At 39.5% G+C, this 26,704-nt stretch overlaps 2 protein-coding genes across 17 annotated transcripts in view; one reads left to right on the forward strand and one right to left on the reverse strand.

Annotated features, from left to right (window-relative positions):
• The window catches only part of APBB2 (amyloid beta precursor protein binding family B member 2), a 363,347-nt gene that overhangs the window by 146,877 nt on the left and 189,766 nt on the right, over nt 1–26,704 (forward strand). For all 16 annotated transcript variants that reach the window (XM_082464206.1, XM_082464207.1, XM_082464202.1 and 13 more), the window contains one exon: nt 16,112–16,180. In XM_082464206.1, the coding sequence (XP_082320332.1) occupies nt 16,162–16,180 (19 nt within the window). In that variant the 5' untranslated portion in view covers nt 16,112–16,161. The remainder of the gene's footprint in view (nt 1–16,111; nt 16,181–26,704) is intronic.
• The window catches only part of LOC309661999 (uncharacterized protein), a 30,046-nt gene continuing 20,909 nt past the window's right edge, over nt 17,568–26,704 (reverse strand). Inside the window, exon 5 of the transcript XR_014264409.1 lies at nt 17,568–25,763. The gene's annotated coding sequence lies outside the window, so the exon portion shown is untranslated. The remainder of the gene's footprint in view (nt 25,764–26,704) is intronic.

Below are 26,704 nucleotides of genomic sequence, written 5' to 3' on the forward strand. Positions count from 1 at the left end.
TAAAATAATAACGATGATGATGATAGCTAACACTTACATAGCCCAGACTGTATGCCACCCCTGTTCTGAATGCTTCACGTGCTCTCGCCTGTTTAATTCCCACAAGCATTTGATGTAGGTACTCTCATCTCCATTTTACAGTTGAGGAAACTGAGACACAGAGAGGTTAGATGACTTAACCCAAAGAGATACTCATAGGACATGATGGAGAAAGAATTCACACCCAGGACTGGCCCTGGAGTCCCACTTTTAATGGTCTGGAACATGGTCTGGTGGTGATAAAGGTGGTGGATTCTCTTAGGAAGATGGATCTGTAGGAGAGGGCAGGAGGACTGAAGTGAGGGCAGAAGGGTGGTCAGGAGGTGATGGAAGGCCTCCAGGAGAGAAGTCAAAGCTTGGCGTGGAAATGAAGGGAGGAGAATACAGCTGGCAGGAGCTTCTGAGATGGATCAGTGGCGCCAGGTCCCCAGTTGCATATGGAGGCCGGGGAGGGACAGAGTCAGAGATAATTGAGACATCGCTTGCAGGTCTGCCTCACTGGATTTGGGAAGTTGAGAAAGAGATTTGATGGGAAGGTGGTGATTTATTTTTACAGAGCCCTCTTTTCTCACTGGTTTTTAACCTGGGAAAACTATCTGGGGAAAAGAGGCACGTAAGTGTGTCCTAACAAATTTCTAAGTTTATGGACCCTCCCCAGCTCATCTATCTTAGCCTGGTGTTGGGCCCACAGTAGGTCTAAACAGTTATTTTTTAGACACTTTGTGATCTTCACAATTCTGAGGCTGCTTGTCCTCTTCCCAGCTTAAGAACATTGGGTGGGGCTTCCCTGGTGGCGCAGTGGTTGAGAATCTGCCTGCCAATGCAGGGGACACTGGTTCGAGCCCTGGTCCGGGAAGATCCCACATGCCACGGAGCAACTAAGCCCGTGCACCACAACTACTGAGCCTGCGCTCTAGAGCCCGTGCTCTGCAACAAGAGAAGCCACTGCAATGAGAAGCCCGCGCACCACAACGAAGAGTAGTCCCCGCTCGCCACAACTAGAGAAAGCCCATGCACAACAATGAAGACCCAATGCAGCCAAAAATAAATAAAATAAAATAAATAAATAAATAAATATATATATATATATATATATATATATAATGTTGGGTGTGAGAGCAGGAGAGGTGATGGGTGTGGTTCTGCATCTGGAGGTCACCTTTTGTTTCAGCTTCCCCAGCAGTGACCCTTTACTTCCGCTTTCCTGTCCGCCCTTTAGGTGTTGATGGGAGGGAGATGGAGGAGATGGTGGTGTTCCTTTGTGAGTGGGCATCCGGTGCTGGGAGGAACGCCCTGTTCCGGTGGCGGCTCTGCCCGCAGGTCAGGGCTGGGAGCAGTGTTCTTCCCTCCTGTCGCCTTTCTGAGAAGGCCGATCCTGGCCTGGCAGGTCTTCTCTGAGGCCTCTAACTGCAGGTCCCAGCTGAAGGACCCTGAAGGGACAGCAGTAGCAAGATTGGTAGCTAATATCCTTCTGGGAAAAAAAAAAATCCTGAAGTGGATGAGAGAACATGGCAATTACCGTTTGGGTTTATGTTTCATCACAATATCTGCAGTCTTGGGCATTTTCTTCTCCTCCTTTTCTTCCTTCTCCTTCCATCCTTCTTTTTTTCCCCTCTAATCGGAGGAGTTGCTAATTGGGCAGGGTCAGTAAATGTGATGCACCTGTTGTTGTATTTGATTTTGGTTTTACATCTTGATTTCCCAGGGAAAGGTAACCCTGGCAAGTCACATAAGCATCGGTTGCGTGTGGAATTTATACAGCATGCGCTATTCTGGGTCTGGCTACAAGGGGAAGATGAAGCGACTAGAAGACTGGGCTATCCCTGTCCTCAAGCCCCTTAAAAACCTTGGAAAGACAGGATGCATATGTGGGTTCAAGGCCTGGTCCAGTCACTAGCAAAAGGTCCATGCGTGGGTTCTCTTGTCTCTCATCTGTAAAATGGGGCAGGTAATATTTGCGTCAAAGGGGTGTTGTGATGCACAGATGGGACAGCATGTCTGAATACTGAGCACTTCTCTTATCTCCCTGTTCTCATCCAATTAAAAATTTCTGGGTAGTACCTTAGGATGATCCGAGAAATACTAGAGGGAGATGGGGGAATCTAAGTATTGTGTTAAACTGCTTTATGCATGTTTATTTCATTTCTGCCTAGTAACCATGTTCTTGTTATTCTTATTTTCAAGATGAGAGAACTGAAGTTCAGAGATGTTGAAAACAAAATAGCATCATCACCTGCTGCAGATATGACCTGGAGCAATTATTCAGTATTTTGTTGCCTGTTACCTCATCTATAAAATGGGGATAATAATAGTTCCCTCCTCATAGGGTGATTATAAGGATTGAAATGGTTAATATACATAAGTCTTGAAACAGTGCCTGGTAAATAGTCAATGTGATAAAAGTATTAGAAATTATTGTCATTCAGACAATTTCCAAATCTCTTCTAAGCCACTCTATGGTGAAATCAGGATTGATTCATATGCATATTGTGTTGAAATGGGATTAAACTATAGTTTTTGAAATGTAGAGTGGATTTGGTTTTCATGGAGAGGGATTGGGGAAGTGATGTTAGAAGCATCAGGAAAAGTCCAAAGGAGAGGGGAAAGGATTTCTCCGGCAGAAAAAGAGAGCTCCAGAGATAATTAGGAGGCAGGTCAGAAGGAAAGCTCAGTGTTGCTTTTGTTAGGCGACGGGAGAGAAGCCATTTCCTGATTGCTTGGTTATGACACTCACCTTCTCCTGGAACCCGTAGGTGAGGGATCAATAACCTCTGTAAATGGGATCTTTGGAGTCCCTGCTTCACCAGCTCCCTCTTTCTTTCCACTTCGTGGAAGAGGCAGTAGAGTAGAATATTAAGCTAAGCATCCTGCAATCAGTAGACCAGGTTTGGAGCCTGAGCCCTGCTGCTTATTAGCTGTCTGATGTTTTGCAAGTTTCTTAATCTCCATATAGCTCCGTGTCCTGCTTGTGAAAGGAGGAGAATAATGGTGCCCACCTCCTAGGGCTTGTAAGATCTGAGAAAGATTGTGCACACTGTGTATGTTTAGCTCAGAGGAAGCCTTCAACAATTGTTAGTTACCCAGGGCTTAATATTATCCCCGGAGCTTTGGTTAGAAATTCGGGCTCAGTGGGCAAGCCATATGTGGTGACATTTGGGGGCATAGCCTGTTCTGGATGAATCCCAGCCAAAACCATAAAAGACCCTTGGCTCTTATCACTGTCTCAGTCAAGGATCTGGCATGGAATCTTGAGTCGCTTTTGAGGTATACGTTTATCTGCCTCTCCTTTCCCTCAGAAAAGTGTCTTAGAGCTTAGAGGAGAAGAGAAGTGGACATAGTTTCTTCTTCTGCTGGGTTCAGAATACCTGGACCCTCATTTTCCTTCCTCTGATTTTTAATTCACAACATTACTGCACAGTGGGACTTTTATATTTAGCAACTGAAACACGATTTCATTATAAACTAATAATTTTGCACTTGTAGTCTTCGTCATGCAGAGATTTTTCTCATTACCTCCTTTGTTCTCACTACCGAGATAGGATAGGGGAATGAATAATGGGTTTCTCTAAGAAATATTAACAGGTGACAAAGTGAACTAGATTCCTCAGAGTCACAAGTCAAGAAGTCAGATCCCATGTGTCCTGACTCCCCATTCCTGTGCTCTTTCCACAAGGCCATGGTTCCCCCAGCCTTCCGTCTTGCCTCTGTTAATAGGGCCTGCCGGGTGTTCCATGCTGTCTACGCTTGGAATGGCTTCGCTTTCTGATGTAGGCATTACCAAATGACCTGTGTCAGCTCTGTGGGGAAACTTGAAATCCTTTCTTCAAAAACTCACGCATTCTACTTCAGATGAAATCATTTTCCTTGGCCAATTTAACAAGATCCTTGCTCTTTCCTTTCCTTTAATTATCTTGTTAAAAAAAAAAAAAAGAACTGGAGAAGACCATTGCTTTATGAGGCAGTTCATCTCTTATGTTTTCTCTGAGAGGTATATTAAAGCCCAGTTAAGCAAATTAAGGCTTCATCTCATTCTTGTTTGCGATTGTTCTGTTTGGTGCTTTGGTATCACTGCCGTTGGCATTTCTCAGGTGTATATTTGGAATGTCTTGGAGTATAGATTTATGAAAAGATGTTACCTTTGTTCCATGAATTGCAGGCACTGTGAGCCATTTCCATATAGTGCCAAACTGTCACAACAGGGTTCTTTGCTTTTTTAATCTCTTCCTCTCACCATGAGAAGTCCTATTAACGTGTTTTCTGAGCTGCAGAGTAAAATCTGTCAAATACAGCATGGAAAGCATTTGGGTGGTAGCTGTCTTCCTTTTCACAAACTCTGAACTAGTCTTCCTTAGTAAAACTTAGCCTTATCACCATTTACCCCAGAGCCTTCATTTATGAATAGGAGACATATGCAGTGCAGGTAGGGGAATGGGATGGGTTGCTTGCTACTTCTTTACCTATTTATTTTAAAAGATATATGGCATGTGTGTATATATATCTTCAAGTACACACTTTATTTCTTTCAATTTGAAAATAACTCTTTTGCTCTGAATATGAAAACACTTCATATTCATTATTAAAAAATTTACACAAATCAACATATGAAACATTAGAAGACACTTTTCTAAATCCTACCGCACGGAGATTACTGCTGTTAACATTTTGATGAAATTGTCTATTCATTCCTTTATGAACTATTTATTAACTTTGCCAGTGTTCTGCACCTACATGAAACTTTATAAAAGTACAGAAGACTAATAAGATTAAACCCCATACAGACTTAGTATTAAGAAGAAAAAAAGGGAACACAGTTATATCCTTATAGACAATGAAAACATGCTAAAAAGATATGCTTCAAAAAAAAACTAACATATTATTTCAAAAGAAAAAGAGATAATTAAAAATTATCCAAGACATGAAAGAACAGCATAATCTGAATTAGAAAAATCTCAGACAAGATGACAGAGCTCAAAGAATTAGAAATTTTAAAAAAATCACTTTAGAAATAAATTCTTAGATGGAACACAAAATCAGATAAATACCACAAATACTGCCCTAAGAGAAATTAAGGGTGAAAAGGAGGAAAAAGTTAAAAATTGAAAGGAAATGAAGAAATAAAATTTGGAAAAAGGTGACAGATATTAAAAATAGGAGAAGAAGATCGAACATGCCATAATAGGAAAAGCAAACCAAAGCAAGGGAACAGTACAAATACTATATTTCAAAAAATTTTCCTGAGAAAAAAATTTTAAATGACATTTTTAAAGGGCAAATCATGTATTTTAGGATATCAGCCTAGAACAATCAATGCCAAGATGTTTTAGTAAAATTAGTGGATTAAAAAGAAGAAAAAGCAAAGTCCTTTGGGCATCTAGAAAAAAAGAGAAAAACAGCAGCAAAAGAATTAGATTGTTCTCAGACTTTTTGAAGAAACCTTTTATAGCAGAAGAAAATGGGATAACATATTTAAGGTCCTCTAAGAGAAGAAAATATGAGCCTGTACTTTTTATGTCTAGCAATATTGACTTGCATATGTGAAGAACACCAACATTGCATTAACATGCAAGAAGTGAGAGGAGGAAATATTGTTCCCATGAACTCTTCTTAAGGAATCTCCTAAAGAGTGAGCTTTAAACAATGAAAATAACTGGAGAGATACAAGATGAGCCCGGACATCTCAAGATAATAGGTAGCAAGGTTGTTATCAAAGATTATTAGGACCATGTCAAAAGGACTCAGGAGCCAACTTGAAGAGGCTTCTACTGGCATGGGGCAATTAGAGCTTCAAAAATAAGAATTCCAAGTATGTTTAAATCTGTGAGGGTTGATGATAAGAAAAACAAATTATTGGTTACCTGAGGTTAATGGATCACCAGTTCATTGTCTTAAAAGTGGTCAAGAAAGAACCAAGAGTTTACCCTGCCTTTCTTATATGAACAGATCACTGGATAACCATGTAGTAGATGAGGGGAGGCCCTTCCTAAATTTTTTTCCACCCAGTAAATGAAAATGAAATGAGAGAATTAGACTATCATTATTTTGCAACCCCCGTGATTTAATGGATCCGGGCATTGAGTGATAATGGCATCTGACATTAGAAACCCAAGAAAACCAGATATCGTGTGCTTCCTGATGAAAGATCATACAACCAAATGGATTGAATCTCAGTGTTTTTCAAGCCTCTGAATACAGCTGCCAATTTGCAGGAAGGGTGGAGGAACATGTTAACCTGCACCATGAATATGTAGTCAGCAGAATTCATGCTGTGGAAACTCCATAGTTCAAGTGGTCCAGATTCTCTAAGGAATAAATTGTATGATAAAGAGAAGGATAATGGGGGAGGTAAACATAACTTAAAATACATGTCGTATTTTTTAAAAAATGGATAAGAATTAACTGTGTTGACCAGAGTTGTAACCTTGGGTAATGATATCATAAAGAAACACAAGGAAGTGAATATGATAAGTTCAAGATAGCTTGTTTACTTTTAGAGGAAAGGAAGAAATTCATGGAGGGCATTTTGAGTTGGCTAGAAAAGTCTGTTTCTTGATCTGGGTGGTAGTTATAAGAGTGCTTTGTTTATAATAATTAATAAACTGTTTTGTGTGATTTTCTAAATCTGTGTTTTATTTTACCGTAAAAATAGTTTTAAAAATTTATGAAAGAATGACACTATACATGCTGCCTTTGTTCCAACTTTTTATTCTAATTTTCAAACATACAGAAAAGTTGCCAGCACTGGGTATGAAATGCCAGTATACTCATCATACTGTTTTATCGTTAGTTTTTCATTCAATATTTAGTAGAAATCTTTCTATATAACTAAATATAGAAATATCCTCACTTTTAAATAAATGATGCGTAGTATTCCATCGTATAAATTAAATCAGTCTTCTACTGATGGACATTTAACTTGTTCCTGGCAGAAATAATGGTGCTTATATGTCCTTATGACAAATTCCTAAAATTTGCTGTCATGGAATATTCTTATGTGCAACATGTAAATGGTTGTGTATTGTGAATGAACAACTGTAGAAACCAAAGATGCAGCCTATATTGATCAAGACAGTGCTATGTAACTGAGGGAGGGCATAAATCTCCAAGAAAAAACTTCATTCCCTGAAGCAGGGTCCTCACACAGCATCATATCTCCCCTGGATCAATTCAGGTTTAATCCCAATGGCTCTTCTATTGTCTCATTTTGGTTGTTGTGGGTATAGTTAGTGTTATCATTTGTCTGTTGCCACAGTAGTGCTACGCAATGAACCACCCCAAAATTTAGTGGCTTCAACGGTAGCCATTAGTTTCTACAGAATGGATGAGTCATTTTTACAGCCTTTGCTAGGTTCACTCATGTGTTTTCAGTCAGCTGCCGGTATAGTTGTAGATCTCTGCAGGGCTCTCCCACATGTCTGATGGTCAGCTGGCTTAGGCTGATCTCAGTGGCCTTGGCCAAGAGGACTCAGCTATGCTACCCAAGTCTCCAACATCCTTTCAACAGGCCAGCCCGGGTGTGTCCTCGTGGCGGTGGTACAGATCATCTCTTTCTCAGGGGGCTGGAAATGGGCTATGCTTTGCCAGCTTCTGTGCCATCCCACTTGCTAACCTTCAACTGACCAAAGCAAGTGACATAGCAAGGCCAGTCAGTGAGAAGGGACTGCAAAGCGACAGAACAGACAGCGAGGATACAGAGAAGTTGTTGATTGAGGCCATTAACGCATTTCATCCTCCACAGCTATCCAGCAGCAAATTTTAAGTTGGCACTTCCTTTTTAAAATTTATTTATTTATTTATTTATTTTTGGCTGCGTTGGGTCTTTGTTGCTGCACGTGGGCTTTCTCTAGTTGCAGTGCGCGGGGGCTACTCTTCGTTGCGGTGCACAGGCTTCTCATTGCGGTGGCTTCTCTTGTTGCGGAGCACAGGCTGTAGGCACGTGGGTTCAGTAGTTGTGGCTCATGGGCTCTAGAGCGCAGGCTCAGTAGTTGTGGCGCACGGGCTTAGTTGCTCCGCAGCATGTGTGGTCTTCCCAGACGAGGGCTCAAACCTATGTCCCCTGCATTGTCAGGAGGATTCTTAACCCCTGCGCCACCAGGGAAGTCCTAAGTTGGCACTTCTTAGAAGCATTAAACATTGCTGTGATTTCTAAACTGCAGATGTCATACTTTTGAAATATGAAAAATGGGGATCAAGTATGTTTGTGGGGGGAGCATAAAAATTTTCTTGTTAAGAGTTATAAAGGTAATTTGTAAATGGAAAAACCTACATTTATTGTTTTGTCTTGAAAATATTTATTTTCTGGTTGTTGATGTTTTACCCTGGGATATAGTTCCGGAAACATGGTTTTTCCTGTGTTTATTTTTCTTTGTTCTTGGAGTTGGTTTTGAAATCTGGCTTTGAGAACATTGACTCAAGTAAGATAAAAAGCTAAAATCACAAATCAACCTCTTTAAGTGTTTTTGCTTCAGATATAGACATTAGCGGTAGGATTAGTCCCTGTACCTTTATTGCTGCAATTTTTTCCCCCTATTTTAAGTTGTATAAGTGGTAAATTTAGGCTCTTCCAGAACAGTGATTCTTGACAGCAGATATGCAGCACCCAGGTATGCAGATGGCAAGAAATTGTACTAGTAATTATATGTCAAATTAAAAAAAAATCAAGTTTATTCCCATAGTGTGCAATATTATATGTCACACCTCTCTTCTCCATGGAAAAACAAAATGCTGAAATAAAAATTTGCATATACATATACTTATGAAATACTCTTTATTGTGTATGCATCATAAAATTGCACACACTTTAATTGTTTAATGGAAACTGTGTGTTGTGCTAAGGCAATTTAAAGGATTTTTCAAAGTAAGTTTGTTGTCAAGTTTTGCCTCATTTTCTGACTTTAGAACCCACCTGCAGAGTGAGATACAATTTTACACACTTGTTGCTTTTTTTTTTTTAAATGATGGTCTGAACACAGGCTTATGTATTTATTTAGTTTTTGGTTGCACTGGGTCTTCGTTGCTGTGCACAGGCTTTCTCTAGTTGCGGCGAACGGGGGCTACTCTTTGTTGCGGTGCGCGGGCTTCTCATTGCGGTGGCTTCTCTTGTTGCAGAGCATGGGCTCTAGAGCACAGGCTTCAGTGGTTGTGGCTCACGGGCTCTAGAGCACAGGCTCAGTAGTTGTGGCTCGCGGGCTCTAGAGCGCAGGCTCAGTAGTTGTGGCGCACAGGCTTAGTTGCTCCGCGGCATGTGGAATCTTCCCGGACCAGGACTCGAACCTGTGTCCCCTGCACTGGCAGGCAGATTCTTAGCCACTGCACCACCAGGGAAGCCCCACCCAATATTCTTAAGCTGGGAAGAGGACAAGCAGCCTCAGAATTGTGAAGATCACAAAGTGTCTAAAAAATAACTGTTTAGACCTACTGTGGGCCCAACACCAGGCTAAGATAGATGAGCTGGGGAGGGTCCATAAACTCAGAAATTTGTTAGGACACACTTAACGAGGCTCTTTTCCCAGATAGTTTTCCCAGGTTAAAAACCAGTGAGAGGGACTTCCCTGGTGGCACAGTGGATAAGACTCTATGCTCCCAATGCAGGGGGCCTGGGTTCGATCCCTGGTCAGGGAACTAGATCCCACATGCATGCTGCAACTAAGAGTTCGCATGCCACAACTAACGAGTCTGCGTGCCACAACTAAGGAGGCGGCCTGCTGCAACTAAGGAGCCTACGTGCCTCAACTAAGGAGTCCATGTGCTGCAACTAAGGAGCCGGCGAGCCGCAACTAATAGCTGGTGCAACCAAATAAATAAATAAATAAATATTTAAAAAAAAAAAAAAACCAGTGAGAAAAGAGGGCTCTCTAAAAATAAGTTCTAGAATCAACTGGGTATTAGGTTCTCAGTGGCTGACAGAACTTTATTCTGGAGGCCTTTGGATTGGGAGTGATTGTGAACAGAGCAGTGTTTGTCTGGCGTTGTGGAGCTGGGATGGATCTGAGGGGAGGTGTCAGGAGGGATTAGACTGAGGCCATGATAGGAATTATGGAACCAGGTGAAGTACTAAGGGTCTAAAGAGGCAGTGTACAGGACAGAGAGCGAAGTAAATTGAGAGGAATTTGTCAGATTTTTTTTTTAACTGTATTTGGGGAAGAGAGGTAAAGTGAAATTCTTTGTCTTATTTTTATTTTATATCTTTTGTTTCTCTGGCATCCTTTAAAAGTACATAGGAAGTTCTCATCAAAGATAAAAAAAAGTTTTGTAACTGTGTATGGTGATAGATGTTAACTGGACTTAGTGTAGTGATCGTTTTGCAATATATAAAAATATCAAATCATTATGTTCTACACCTGAAAATATAATTTTATGTCAATTATACCTCAATTAAAAAAATAAAAATAAGTAAGGCAGTCCTCCTTTCAAGGTATTTACCCTCTGTTGGGAAAGAAGATAAAAATAAAAATTTAATGTTGTGCCTTAAGCGTAATAATAGAAGTGTGTAGAAAGTTTAGTGGTGGGATAATAGTGATTAAACAAGTAGGTAATACAGAGAACATTTTATCAAGGATGCAGTACTTGAGCTGGATCTGAATGGATGAACACTTGGGAATTTTCATTTATTTTTGGAAAAAAGGAGTTACACACAACTTTAGCTTATTAAGGAGTAATTTCTCATCCTTATAGCCAAAGGATCAGGCAGTGAGAGCAGGAGAAGACACCAGTGTTGCACACGGTTGCTGAAAGCTGGCTGTGAACCTCCGTGGTGGTGGGCAGTGCTCACCCTGCACGCTGCTCTCTCTTCCTTCAGACCCGGAGTGGTTACTTGCTCTTACTGGTCCTGGGGTCTGCATTATCTCTTGTTGTTTTCCTACTCTGCCCACTTTTTTTTTAAAATAGTCCTTTAATTAGACCCTCCTCAAAATATTCAATTTGAATGTGTCATCTATTTCCTGTTTGAAGCCTGTTGGGTACAGTGTATAATTACATATTGAAGAAAGGTAAAATACACAATAAAAATAAGGGAAAAATTCTTTTTATTCTAAATTACAAACACAATATCACAAATAAAAAGACCAGTCAGTTACTAAGGCAAATGGAACACATAAGGGCCTGATTATAGTGAGATAGTTTACTGTAGCATTCTTGGTCTGGGTGTATCATATTGACAAAAATAAAGGCATTGAGGATTGGAGTATTATCATATAAAACATTGAACTAATATATATGTATATAATTTTGAATTTTTATATTTATGTCCAATGGGGAGGAAAAGTACATAGCATCTTATACTGAACCAAAATACAAGTGGGCATTCAATTTACTTGTTCACTTCTTTATTTGTTTACTGGTGCTTTTGTGATTTCTGCTTAGGCTGCTCCTCTGTGGTCATGTTGGACATTTATTGAGCTCCAGTGGCATTGTCACAAGGCACATAAGCATTATGGATTTTCCTAAATGCGACACATAAGAACACTGCTGGAAGGGAAACCTGTTGCTAGATCGATTCATTTAATTTCATCGTTTGTTTTGAAATCACAATTATATCTCTTTTTTTTTTGGCCACGCCCCCAGGCTTGTGGGATCTTAGTTTCCCGACCAGGGATTGAACCCAGGCCCCGGGAGTGAAAGCGCGGAGTCCTGGCCACTGGACCACCAGGGAATTCCCACGATTATATTCTTAACGTGGAGCTTGTGGTGGCCTACCCTGGGTCTTGGGTGTCTTGGCAACTCAGTATGTGATTTTTATGGAAACAAAGGCACTTGCTCTGAAAGCTGGTATACCTCCTCTAGCTTACAGCTGAGGGAGCATTTGCTTTGCTTTTTCTGGGAAAAGAAGATAGTATTTTGAGTAGGGTGAAGTTTCCGAATCCACCTACATTCCCTAGGTCAGTACTTCTCCAATAGAAATATAATTCAAGCCACATATATATGTAAGTTGAAATTTTCTAGTACCCACATTTTAAAAAATGGGTGAAATTAATTTTAACAATGCATTTTATTTAACTCATTATACTCAAAATGTTATCATTTCAACACGTAATCAATGTTTTAAAATTACTGAGATATTTTACATTTATTTTCATGCAAAGGCTCCAAAATCAGCATGTTTTAACACTCAACTCAGATGTAGAATTTTCACTGGAAATACTTGATCATAAAGTTTAGAGTTGGAAGTAGATTTACCTACCCAAGAAGTTCCAAACTTACTTAAAATGTTTCCCCCAAAGAGTCAAGCATCAGTTTATAAATTTATATTTAAATTAATGACAGTGGGCCCTTGAGCAATACTGGATTAAGCATTCCCTCCGCATCCCAGGATTCAACCAACCACAGATCACGTAGGACTACAGTATTCACTATTGAAAAATAAATGGGTGTAAGTGGATCAGCTCAGTTCAAACCTGCGTTGTTTAAGGGTCAACTGCATACTTAAATAAAATTAAAAATTCACCTTCCAAGTGTTAGTAGCTCCATGTTGCTCTTAGTGGCTACCTGCTATAGAATATTCTTAAAACCATACTTGAGTGCTTTTATACTTTCTCAGGTTATTATTTATGTAGAATTAATCCATGCTACAAAGTCCTCGGAAACTGTTTTACTACATTACATTTATTCATCAAGGATATAAGCACCTAGGGAAAAACAGTTCTGCATTTTGTGCTTCATCTCCAGGGCTAGGGAGTGCCTTGCATAGCGTTTAGGTGTTTAATAACTTTATCCTGCTAAATCCTGTTTAGTCTGCAAATTGCAACATAAATTTAACTTTCTCAGGGGAGTGTTTCCTGACTCTCCAGGCTATCTATATCACCTGTTCCTTCATTAAATTTTCTCATAGAACTGAATTCTTTTCCTCTAGAACATATATACTTACACACTGATTTGATTAATTTTCTGATTAATATCCATCTCCCCAGCTAGTCTATAAGTTCCAAAAGAGGGAAGAATGGGTTTTTTTTCACTAAAGTGCTTCATGCTCCCAGCATAATTCATGGCACATATGGATTAAGTATTGGTCAGATGATAATACTAGCACAGGGCCTTTTTAAAAATGAAGTGAGGGGCTTCCCTGGTGGCGCAGTGGTTGAGAGTCTGCCTGCCAATGCAGGGGACACGGGTTCGAGCCCTGGTCTGGGAAAATCCCACATGCCGCGGAGCAGCTGGGCCCGTGAGCCACAATTACTGAGCCTGCGCGTCTGGAGCCTGTGCTCTGCAACAAGAGAGGCCGCAATAGTGAGAGGCCCGCGCACCGCGATGAAGAGTGGTCCCCGCTTGCCACAACTAGAGAAAGCCCTTGCACAGAAACGAAGACCCAACACAGCCATAAATAAATAAATAAACAAATACTTAAAAAAAAAAAAAGAAGTGATTAGCAGAATGTCCAATTATTAACTTTATAGAAATCAGAGTTTGTTTTGTGTTGGGGAAAAAGGAATATTTTATTTTAAGTATAATACAAACTAAGATATGCAAATTTTAAATTTTTGTTCAAGCCTTTTCAAAATACTCCTGTAAAGCCTTTTCTTAGCTTTCTTTCTACTTTATTGGTATTCATTTTCTTGATAGCTATCATATCTGCTATGCTTATAACTGAAGGTATACTGAAGACAAAAACTGAAAGAAAGGAAAAGTGAATTGTGAAATACCTTTAAGGAGTTGAGAAAGATATAGGGCAGAAGCAAAGGTGCATAGAGGAAACATCTCTTGCTGTTTCAGGACGGTTTAAATTAAGCCCACCCTTTTAATTATACCAAAGTAATGAGCCTTACCCACAATATGTGCAAATATAATTTTAAAATGTATGGTGGACCAGTAGACAAGGTTGTCAGGTCATTATCTAAATCATAAGTTGGAAGTAATGCCCGTTAAAGGTTACTAGTTTGGAAAGGTTAGATTAGAATTTAGTCTTTGTAAATATAAAGTTTCTCAACTTGAATAATGCTTTGGAAAACCACTAACATTTAACTTTTTTTTAACATTTCATGGAAGTATAGTAAGCATACAGAAATGTACACATAAGGGTACATCTTGATGAATTTTCACATCCAGATCAAGAAGTATATTACCATCACAACATCCCAGAGGCCACTTTCTTGCTTCTTCCCCTTTCCTGCCCTCCAGGGCAAACTATCTTGACATAATAGATAGGTTTTTCCTGTTTTTGTACTTTATATAAATGGAATCATGCAGTATCCACATTTGAATTAATATAATGGTTTGTTATTCTAAGTGACACATCTGATAGCAACTCATTGAAAACAAAGTCTGTTTTCAGTTTTCCTCGTTATGTATCTAATGTGGTAAACTGGCAGTTTACCAGTGTATCTAGTTCTTTATTATTCCTTTAAGACATTTTCTATGTAAATGCAAGTATGTGTGTGTGTATATGCATACACACATATATATATGTATATGGTTTTAAAAATTTTACTCAAATTCGATCATGCATATTATTTACCTTTGTGATGTGTCTTAAGGCCCCTTTTGTATCAGGTCATGTAGATTCGATTCATTTTTTTGTAATGGCAGCACAGTACTCTGTTGTATGGCTGCATCATAGTTTAATGAAGCACTTATCCACTGATGAACAGCTAGGTTGTTACTGATCTTTTGCTTTTAGAACAACAGAGTCTATGTAAGTTTATTTGTAAATAAATTCTTAGAAAAGGAATTGCTGAGCAGTAGGGTCCATGCATTTTATTTTATTTTATTTTATTTTTTAAAATTTTATTTGTTTATTTGTTTATTTATGGCTGTGTTGGGTCTTTGTTTCTGTGCGAGGGCTTTCTCTAGTTGAGACAAGCGGGGGCCACTCTTCATCGCGGTGCGTGGGCCTCTCACTATCGCAGCCTCTCTTGCTGCGGAGCACAGGCTCCAGACGTGCAGGCTCAGCAATTGTGGCTCACGGGCCTAGTTGCTCCGCAGCATGTGGGATCTTCCCAGACCAGGGCTCGAACCCGTGTCCCCTGCATTGGCAGGCAGATTCTCAACCACTGCGCCACCAGGGAAGCCCAGGTCCATGCGTTTTAAATTTGCTCATATATTTCTAAATGGCTCTGCAAAGAGTTTTACCAGTTTTTACTCCCACCAGCAAGATTTAGAAATTCCTGTTTCCAGTGTCCTTGCCTTAGATTATGTGTTATCAAGCTTATTAATCTTTGCAGTTGGCTACAGGAAAACTAGTAAGTCATTGTTACTTAAATTTACATTTTCTTCGGTTTTGAGTGAGGTTAGTTGTTAGGACTTGTTTCTGTCCTTTGCTCATTTTTCTACAGGCTTGTTTATATTTTTCTTAATTTCAAAGAGCTCTTACTATATAAAGGGAATTTACCTTTCTATGTCATCTATGGTGTGAACTTTTTTTTTTTATTTGAAGTATAGTTGATTTACAACGTTGAGTTTCAGATGTACAGAAAATTGATTCAGTTTTATATATATATATTCTCTTTCAGATTCTATTCCATAATAGGTTATTTCAAGATATTGAATATAGTTCCCTGTGCTATATAGTAGGTCCTGTTAGTTATCTGTTTTATATATAGTATATATATATCTGTTAATCCCAAACTCCTAATTTATCCTTCCTCCCACCTTCCCCCTTTGGTAAACATAAGTTTGTTATCCATGTCAGTGAGTCTGATTCTGTTTTGTAAATAAGTTCATTTGTAATGAATTCTTTTTTCAGTTTGTTTTTTGTCTTTGTTGTGTTTATAGCCTTTTTTTTTTTCCTTAACAGAAGGTTTAAATTTTTGTGGTGAAATTTACCAGTGTTTTTCTTTACTGGCTTCTGAATTGTGTGTTCTTAATGAGAAAAAGCATTGGAAACTTGAGATCGATAGATAGATAACTTAAACTTGGCATGGAAAAAAAATCTCAAGAAATGTTTGTGGGAAATGTGGTTAAGCAGGAATTCAAATTTCAGTCAAAAGTGGTTTGGCCAACTATAAGTAAACCAAATTTGGACACTATCTGCCAAGATTTGCTTAATATTTTTAACAGCTTTTAGAAGAATTTTCAATGCTGTGCTTTTTTCCTTTCATGCTTTGTTATTTGGAGTTTTAATTTCTCAAATGATCCCTCTTTTCAGATTTCAGATTATAACCTATTTCCTGCACCATTGCTGACGTCCAGTGACCCATGTCAGAAGTACTTCCAGGTCAGATATACTTTTCACATGTTTCAGTGCAGCATACTAGTTGACTTAAAACTTTAACAAATATATATACTAGATAATTGTTTTGATGTTAAACTTATGATTTACTATAATAACATGTTTTGGCTTTTTTATTGTTTCTCACTAATGTACTAGAAAGGTGGATCTTTAAAATAAGATAGAAGAATTAATTGAACTTAACTGCATGCATGTATTAATTGCATGACTCTACTAATATCATAATGTGAAAACATTTTAGTTGACTGTAACAGAAAACTAAAACTCTGTCACATTTTGCCATGTAGGACTGCATGTTATAGCCTGTGAACTGTTAAATTTGAACAAAGGAGGCATTGGTGGTGAGTCTGCATAAACAGCATCTTAGGCATTGCGGGGTTTGTCTAGAATAGAGCTCCCAATTCAGAATTCTCCCTGGATCTAATGCTGATTAATTTCAGGCCTTAATAAGAAAACCAACTTAATTTCATTGTATGCCCCTTTCTCTGTGTCGTGATGGATGCTAGTCTGCATACAACGTGGTGTGGGATTTAATTCTTAGCCTCATAGTAATATAATAAGAAAAAAGCAATTGCAATGACATTTTGAATTAAACATAATATAGGACTGTAAGTGGCAAATAGATCTAGGTAGATTCTATATTTGTTAGGGCACATACCACTCTGCAAATTCTGAGTTTCTAAATAAGTAAATTTAAACCATGGACAAATAGATGTTAATGTCCCTAAATTCTAAAATTAAACTCAATAAGTATGTCCAAGTCTTTTTCTCCTTTATATAACACTGCATGTTACATCTCAACAGAGAACTAAAATTAAAACATAATAAAATAAACACTAAGCTAAGTAGAGGCAGTTGAGTGACCGGAAATATCCTTTTATTAAAGACAGCTGAAAACAATGTGACCAACCTAAATTCACACAGGAAAATTAGGAACTTAGAGGCAATTCTTAGAAGCCGGTTTAGGGGCAGGGAGTAGATTTTCTTTGTAAATCCATATTTGAGTAAGTATATTAATTTTGCAAAATCAAAGCAAATACATGTGTCCTTTGACGAATACATTTTAAGTGTTGAGAAGAATTCCTTCTAGGAATTCTTTAGCATTTAAAGTCTTTTATTACATTGCAAAATAGACTCAGCATGGAAACATAAGAATAAAGCTGACAAACATGTAAACGATGTGTTTCCCTCTAAATAGAGGTGAACTAATCAAATAACTTATAGAAATTTCTTATTGTCACTATATTTTGTTATACCAATTATTCACTTTTCCTGTTGTTACTCAAATTGCTTTATTCACTGGTAGTTATATAAGAGATAATGAAACCGTTATCCAGCGTGGTTTTTAATAACAGCTACTACTATCATGCATTGGCAGCTAGTGAAGTAGAGTATGGACCAATATTTGGGATAAGGTTTGCTTTAAAGCCCATTTTCAACTCTTAGGAGCTGTGACTACAGGGAGCCTTTAAAAAAACAAACATGCCAGAATGTATACCCTTATATGTCTTGGAAAATTCCTGTTGAACCTTCGAGATTCAACACAGGAGTCCCTTCCAAGTAGGTCTCAGCCTGTGACATAGTAGAGTAACTACCCTATTTCAAGGATTCTGCCCTTGTTTAATGTTTTTTTTTTTCTCTTTTGGAATTGCCTTGAGGCCAGCTTATCAGATTTTCAAGAAAATCTATGTTGTTACTTTAGTTTACCTACTTTTCCTCACCTAAACCAGCTTGATCACTGACTATGTTAGTCAAACTTGGCCATAAAACTCTAGAGCTATATTTAAAAAATACAGTTGTCTTCAGAAGACATCATTTAGAAGAAGATGAAATGATGAAAACAGCTTAGAAATTGAGCAAAGAAAATATCCTTGGGGTAAACATATAATATCCCAAGGTGACTACATCTGCTGGGTGTGATGTTGATATACCAGGTTATTTTCCCACCTGGAGTGCCTTTCTCTTCCTTGTCCACTGGTGGACCCTAACCCTAACCCTATCCTTCAAGACCCAGCTCAGCTGTTCCTTCTGTGGGAGTCTTCCTTGAACCTCTGTCCTCATCCTTAATACCTTCTTCTCGTAAGACCCTGTGCGTGTGCGTACTTTAGCCATTGGGAGTTTTGTTAATAACGTATCCTTGTCTCTGCCCTGTCTGAGTTTCTTGAAGAAAAGTGTTTGGTACATCTTTCTTGACTTTCCTCAGATCCACTTGGGATGTTGAGTGGAGTGAGCCCTCAGGCAGTTTAGCTGAATGGGGCATGGGAAACCCTTAGGTGGGGCAGACCTAGCGGGTGAAATCACCTCTGTATCTTAGAGCCTGGGGAAGTTGTCCTGTGAACCAGCTGTGTGACGTTGTCCTCCTGGTTTAAAAACTTCTAAGGTTCTAATCCTGTGATCTCTCTGACCCAGGGACCCAAGCTGCCTCCTAATAACCTTTGCCTCCTTTGTTCATAGAGAAGTTCTTATCATTTTTGTCACATTGAGAGTTTACTTTCATGAGTAATTTCAGGAAACCAGCTTTATCTTGCCTCTCCTTCCTAAAAGAAAAAAAATCTGAGTTTACTTCATTTCCTTCATACTTTGAGGTCTAGTTCAAAAGGCAACATTCCTAAGGGTAGAAGTTTTGCTGTTAACTCCTCAGTGGAAATAAAGTTGTATAGCAGAAAAATTAAAAAATGAAGAAAACGTGAAGTCTCATTTAAGAATTGGTCAGGCATTGAGCTTCCCCGGCCCGTTTGTCAATTTCCAATTTTGTTAAGCATGCCAAGGGAGCAGAGGGAGAGCAGCAGGTTATTGAAGAGAGGAGTTTCCTGTCATTACTGACAAACTTTCTTTGACAGGAGGCTAGAGGTCTCAGAAAAGAGAAGGCGGGAGGGCAGGTTTAACTCCGGGCTCCAGCGTGGATTTGTATTAGGATGTCACCTGAGTTACGGGGTTACATCTCAGGGCTGGGATCTTTGCGACTCAGAGTTTGAGGAAGGCTTTGTTAGCCATGAAATTAAAGTGATCCTGGCTTACCTAATTTTAGTTGGGTTTCATAAAAAATACTCTGTGCATTATATTAACTACAGCTCTTTTACTTGCTGAAAATCTATTGGCTTCAATCCCCTGGAAGTCCCGGCACCTCATGTTTCAGGCATGACTCGTTTCAGGGATTCCAGCAATGTCATTAGGGCATGTTCACTTTCTCTCTGTTTCCTGGCTCTGTCTGCCCATTTGTTAGGTCTTACGTACACAGGTGTCTCTTCATGGTGACCTCTTAAAGCTCTAGGCTTATATCTTCTAGTTCAAGAAAAAGAGAAAAGAGAGCACTTCTCTTCTGATCATTCTGGCAGAAGGCTTAGGATTTGTCATATGCTTTTCCTTGAACCAGTCACCACAGCCATGGAGATTTGCTCCTCTGATTGGCTGGGCCCAGGCCATGGACCTCATGAATAAAGGGTTGAGTCATCTCTGCCTGCAACACAGGGGCTGAATTCCTCTGTGAGAGCAGATATTTTAATTTTGTCAGTTTTGTTCACTGCTGTCTCCTGAGCAGTTAAAACTGTATCTGTCGCATAGTAATGCACGAAAAAATATTTGTTGAATGAATGAATGAGCATGGAGGGAGGCTGATTCTCAAGAAAAATTGTGACGCTTTTACCAGAAAAGGAGGAAATACATGCCAGGTCATAACAGATGTTTGTGCATCGTGCATGCAGGAGAGTGACAGCAGTAGTAATATGAGCTCTTGTCACACTCTTAGCTCTGGACGTATACCGAGCTCTGGAATAGGAATCGAGCCTCTTGAATTGGTGCTGGATCTTTGTGAGTTATGCTCAAGACAGCATGACGAATAGATGTGGAGGTGATGGCAAAGTCATGGGTCCCATTCACCTTCGAGATATCCAGGGGCAGAGCCACCTTTGTACTGAAGACTGGCCCTCAGGGTTATTGGCATTTGCTTGCTCATTCCTCATTCATTTTGCTTATTTTGTGCACTGTTGTGTTCTTGACCTTGAGAAGAGCAACTGGCATGTAATAGATGCTCAGAAAGTGTTTAGTTAATGAATGAGTGAAAAATATTTAGTTAATAAATGAGTGAACGATGAATGAACCAAACATTTATTGAGTGCTCTTATGTGCCAGGCTTTGTAAAAGGAACTGGAAACTCTGGAATATAGAAAGGAAAGGGGAATGCAAATCAAAATTAAATCACACTTGTTTGGGTAGCTATAATCAAAAAGAGACAATAACAAGTGTTGACAAGAATGTAGAGAAATCAAAACCTTTATGCATTGCCAGTGGGAATGTAAACTGGTACAACTGCTTTGCAGAACAGTCTGGCAGTTCCTCACAAGGTTTTATATACACACACACGCACACACACACACACACACACGTATACGTATGGTATGTATGTCTATATATACGTGTGCACATCACAGGAGAATTACAATCAGCAGTTCCGTTCTTGGGTATATATCCAAGAGAATTGAAAACATATGTCCACACAAAAACTTGTACACAAATGTTCATGGCAGCATTATTCATAATAGCTAAAAAGTGTAAACAATCCAAATACCTGTTAACTGACGAACAGATAAACAAAATGTGGTAGATCCATACAGTAGAATATGATTTGATCATAAAAAGGAATGAAGTAGTGATACATACTAAAACATGGATGAACCTTAAGGATACACATAAGTGAAGGAAGCTAATCACAGAGACCACATATTGTATGAGTCTGTTTATATGAAATGTCCAGAACAGGCAAACCCATGAAGACGGAAAGTAGATTAGTGGTTTTCAGGGGCTTAGGGGAGGGAGGAATAGAGAGTGCCTGCTCATGAGTACAGGATTTCCTTTTGGGGTGATAAAAATGTTCTGCAATTAGGTTGTAGCGATGAATGCACAACTCTGTGCATATGCTAAAGACCCCTGAATTATACTTTAAAAAGGTGAACTTTATGGTATGTGAATTATATCTCAATAAAACTGTCATAAAAAGTGAACAAAACAGTCACTGCCCTCAAGGCACTTGCGGTATTGAAGGGGAGCGAGATCTCTCAATTGATATTATAATATAATATAGAAGTGCTGATGTGAACTGCATGTCACACACCTAGCACAGAGGATTATGTTCAAGAGTCAGAGAAGGCCTAAAGGAGGACATGTGAGCTGGGTTTTGAGGGATTTATAGGAGTTTTCAGGCAGGAAATAGGGCAGGGGTAAAGCAGATGAGGGCAAAGGACCTTCCCAGGCAGAGGAAACAAATGCTATGTGCAGAGGCAAAGGGTTGTGAAGAGGCTTAGCATCCTCAGAAAAGTTCACTGTTGCTGTCATTGTAGGGACCACGGCGGGAGGGGGAGGTGCAGTGACAGGAGATGCGATGGGAAGGGTAGATTTAGGCCAGCAGAGGAGAATTTGAAGTGTCTTGTATACTGAGCTGAATTTGGACAACAGGGAGCCAGTAGAAATTTTTAAACTGAGAATTGCACGGTCCGTTTGTTTTTAGAATTACAGAGGACGAACTGTGTCAGGGTAGACTGGAGTTTGAGAGACTGTTGTGCTTGGGAGATACAGAAGGAAACTTAAAGTGGTGAGAACCTGAAAGCAGCCATAAAGATGGTGAGAAGGGGGAACTCAATTTATTGGAGAAACGTCTTCCAGTAAAATAGACAGAATTTGGTAGGATAAGAAACTCATGAAGGGCTATTCCCAGGTTTCCAGGCAGGGAATTCGGGAGAATGGCAATGCCGTGAATTCTCAGTTAGCATCCAGCCCTTGCGTTAGTGGACTTAACTTCCCCTCTTTCCCCAGTTTATAGGGAGTATTATACCAAGTTTTCTTTGATCTATAACTATAGTAAACTCATGTGAGGCAGAGAAAAATGGAACCAGCTTAAATACACCAACTTTTGAGAGTCTCAATATAGCATCTTTCATTCTATATCCTTTCATTTCCATGTCCATAGAGCATCTGTTTTTCAACGTCATTTGTTATATTATTGTTATGTTGCTGTTTCCCGTTCTACTTAATTCTCTTCTGTTCAGTGTTATTAATGATGCAGATGGTAAACAGGAGGAGGTAAGGAACAGAGGAAGGCCCGGAATTGGGTGGTGGGGATCACAGGGTGACAGGAACACGTGTGCTGTGTGCACCAGAGCCTCTGCTGGGCCTCCAGTTTTCTTCACACCAGAGCTTGGAGAACTTTAAGCTGTTGGGATCACAGCTGGTGAGAAATCATGTTTGGCAAAGAAGTACACCAGTCTGCTCTGGGTCAAAAAAAAAAAAAAGGCTATTTGACTCTAAATAGTCTTTTCTTCTTTGGGGAGTTATGACAGAATTGACCAGGAATTTTCTTGAGCTGAGACTGAGGAGCAAAATAAATTGGTCTAGACAGTGTTGAAGGATTTTATTTTAAATCTTGCCCAGATGCTGCTTGCACGGGGGGAAAGCTGAGATAACTGACCACTGATCACCTTTTCCCTTTCTGAGAGCATTAGTCTTTTTCAAGGAAAGGGAAAAATGAATTTACCGTTGACTATTTAGGCAGTAATGGTGGTTTCCTTTCAATCTTTAAGAAGAAACTCAAAAATTTAACCTAGGCTTTTTAAGTAAACATTTCTTGAGATGTTAATGAAACACTTGTCTTTTTCATTTTATTCAACAGTTTATTCTACGAACATTTACTGAGTGCCTACTGCATGCTAGGCCGCTGTGCTTGTTGCTGGAAGTCACAGCTTAGTGGTAAACTCAAGTAGGTTAAAAATAAAACAGTGTGAGAAATGCTGTTATGCTGTGGAGAAATGGAGATAGGTTTATGAAGGGTGTAGAAGAAGCAGCCCTGGAGCCTGTCTAGAGGGGCAAGAGAAGGTTTCCCAAACAGGTGACGTCTACCCTGAATCTTAAAGGTGGAGTAGAAATTTGCCAGGAAGGAGGGAGGGATGCTGAGAATGTGTGCATGTACAAGGAACATGGCATGTGTGACCAGAGTGTTTCAAGAGCCTCTGAAATCATTAACATGCATATGTATTATCTTTTTCTTCCAAATCTCTCACTTACTGCAGTGGTTCTCAGCCTTGGCCACACACTGGAATCACCCAAAGAACATTCCATTTTAATACCCTGACTGGGCCCAATCCCAAACTAATTGAATCAGAATTTGGGAGTGTCTTACGGGGTGGGACCTGGGCTTCTGGGCTTTTTAAAAGCTCCCCAAGGTATGCATGCAGCTAGGGTTGGAGCAATCCCTTGTTCCTGTCACACCTGTTCCCTTACCTTTCGGAGACCTCTGACCCCTTGGCCTTTTCCTTTTCCCCTAGCTCTTCACCCTCCTCCCGGCTCTGTCTCCTGCCCTCCCCAGGCCAGATCCTGGAGTGCATTCCTCACTGTTCACATCTGACACCTTAATCATGTCTCCCCCTGTGTGCCTATTTCTTTCCTTTTTAAAAATCCCATTCCATAGGTTGCCTTTTCATTTTCTGTCTGACTTACTTCACTCAGTATGACAATCTCTGGGTCCATCCATGTCACTGCAAATGGCATTATTTTTTACTTTTTTATGGCTGAGTAATATTCCATTGTATATTTGTACCACATCTTCTTTATCCATTCCTCCGTTGATGGACATTTAGGTTGCTTCCATGTCCTGGCTATTTTAAACAGTACTGCAGTGAACATTGGGGTACCTATATATTTTCGAATTACAGTTTTCTCCAGAAATATATCCCCAGGAGTGGGATTCCTGGATCAAATGGTAGCTCTATTTTTAGTTTTTTAAGGAATCTTCATACTGTTCTCTATAGTGGCTATACCAATTTACATTCCCACCAACAGTGTAGGAAGGTTCCCTTTTCTCCACACCCTCTCCAGCATTTATTGTTGTAGATTTTTTTGATTCTGACCAGTGTGAGGTGATGTACCTCACTGTAGTTTTGCCTTGCATTTCTCTAATAATTAGTGATGTTGAGCATCTTTTCATGTGCTTTTTGGCCATCTCTGTGTCTTCTTTGGAGAAATGTCTATTTAGGTCTTCTGCCCATTTTTTGTTTGGGTTGTTTATTTTTTTGATATTGAACTGCATGAGCTGTTTCTTTATTTTGGAGATTAATCCTTTGTCCATTGCTTCGTTTGCAAATATTTTCTCCCATTCTGAGGGTTGTCTTTTCATCTTGTTTATGGTTTCCTTTGCTGTGCAAAAGCTTTTAAGTTTAATTAGGTCCCATTTGTTTATTTTTGTTTTTATTTTCATTACTCTAGGAGGTGGATCAAAAAAGATCTTGCTGCGATTTATGTGAGAGAGTGTTCTGCCTATGTTTTCCTCTAAGAGTTTTATAGTATCCAGTCTTATTACACTTAGGTATTTCATCCATTTGAGTTTATTTTTGTGTATGGTGTTAGAAAATGTTCTAATTTTATTCTTTTACCTGTAGCTGTCCAGTTTTTCCCAGCACCACTTACCTAAGAGACTGTCTTTTCTCCACTGTATATTCTTGCCTTCTTTTTCATAGATTAGGTGACCATAGGTGCATGTGTTTATCTCTGGACTTTCTATCCTGTTCCATTGATCCATATTTCTGTTTCTGTGCCAGTACCATACTGTTTTGATTACTGTAGCTTTGTAGTATAGTCTGAAGTCAGGGAGCCTGATTCCTCCAGCTCTGTTGGCTCAAAGTTTTTATCTGTCACATCCAGGGTATAAAAGCCACTTAAATATTAACTCACCAAGAAATTTTGATGGTATTCTTTCTGAAAATGTTTATAATTATAAGCAGAGTAAATAAAAAATTCTCCCTAATAACATTGCTAGGATATAGTACCTAACATCGTAAAATAGCCTCATAGCAATTTTTTTGCCATACCTTCTAAAAAGCCAGCAGATTGCCAGATTTTTTATAATAATGTCACTCTAAATACCCAGAAGTCTAAATGTAATTTTCTCTTGTGTGCCTATGTTATGGTTGTGTGTCTCAGGGAAAACTTCATGTGGGTTCAAAGTGGGCCCTTTTCATATCAAATGCTGCTATGGAGTGAGGTTGAATTATAAATTGAAATATGTTTTCTGTAAAATGGTAGTAGTAGCCAAAACAGTATACATTTTTGTTTAAAATTTAGTCATCAGAGTAGTGTTTAAAAGGGAAAAACAAACCAGATTCTCAATGAAGCCCAAGTGCAGTAGGTGCTGGGTAAGCAGGAATCCTTATAAATAATAATTCTAAAGAATGGGGCCCAGAGTCTAACCACTTTGGGTTACAGCCTTAGCTATCTCTGTGGGCCATATGGTCATTCTGTTGTAAATATGGACACTGCCTGGAGTGTACAGTTGTTCCCTAGCTTCCAAGAAGCACACAGACTCTAGAATCAGTGGGTGACTCTTTTCTAAAATAGCTTATCCTGAGTATCAGATGATGGAAAGGGATACCTCTGAGCTCCCGAACAGTAAAACATTCTTACCTTCCTTCCCTGCGGAGGTCTCTGTTTTGCCTGGTGGAGGAAGGGGGAGTTGTCACAATACAATTTCAGGAATATTGGGAGCTGTGCTTTGGTTCATCTACTGCTGGTGTAGAGCCCACGGAGGTCTCTGGAGGGCAAGGGATCAGATAAGAAAGAAGTCATTCCTCATAGACTGAGAAATCTGAAACCTTAGAAATTCTTGCTGATGAATTTTTATTCCCTTCTAGTCTGAGAAACCTTTCTCTCTTCCTAGCAAGAGACACATGGAACAAATCACTGATGGTGTGAACAATATTTGAGATAAATGCAACTGTCAGATAATTTCCTAGGAGTTCTGCAAGGGCTTGTGGTGACTGCAAACTGCTGAGTCTGTGTGTGTGTTTTTTTTTTTTTAAATTAATTAATTAATTTATTTATTTTTGGCTGTGTTGGGTCTTCGTTTCTGTGCGAGGGCTTTCTCTAGTTGTGGCAAGCGGGGGCCACTCTTCATCGCGGTGCGTGGGCCTCTCACTATCGCGGCCTCTCTTGTTGCGGAGCACAGGATCCAGACGCGCAGGCTCAGTAGTTGTGGCTCACGGGCCCAGTTGCTCCGCGGCATGTGGGATCTTCCCAGACCAGGGCTCGAACCCATGTCCCCTGCGTTGGCAGGCGGATTCTCAACCACTGCCCCACCAGGGAAGCCCTGAGTCTGTGTTTTAATTCAGTGGAAGATATTGAGACTCCTTTGGGGACTCTTAACACATCTGTAGCCAAGGGCTCAATGCTACATTATTAGTAATAGTTTTATGTGGGTATGTATGTTCTTGAGCAATTAAGCCATTTCTCCAAAATTTCTGTTTAGTACAAACAGTAAGCCCAGGTCAGAAATGTTCACAAGACATTATCAAACTCTAATGGAGGTTTGATTTTTCCTGGTGTTCAGAACACTATTTTTAAACATGGTGAAGAAAAATTACCTTGGATGTATGGTGCTTCATTGAACAGTGACCTTTCAGGTTAATTAAGAAAGCTGGAGCCCCAGAGGATTTTTGAGCAACTTTTTTGTTGCCTGAGGGAACGACAGAATAG

This window comes from Balaenoptera physalus (assembly GCF_965194825.1).
Source record: "Balaenoptera physalus genome assembly, chromosome: 5".
NCBI lineage: Eukaryota > Metazoa > Chordata > Mammalia > Artiodactyla > Balaenopteridae > Balaenoptera > Balaenoptera physalus.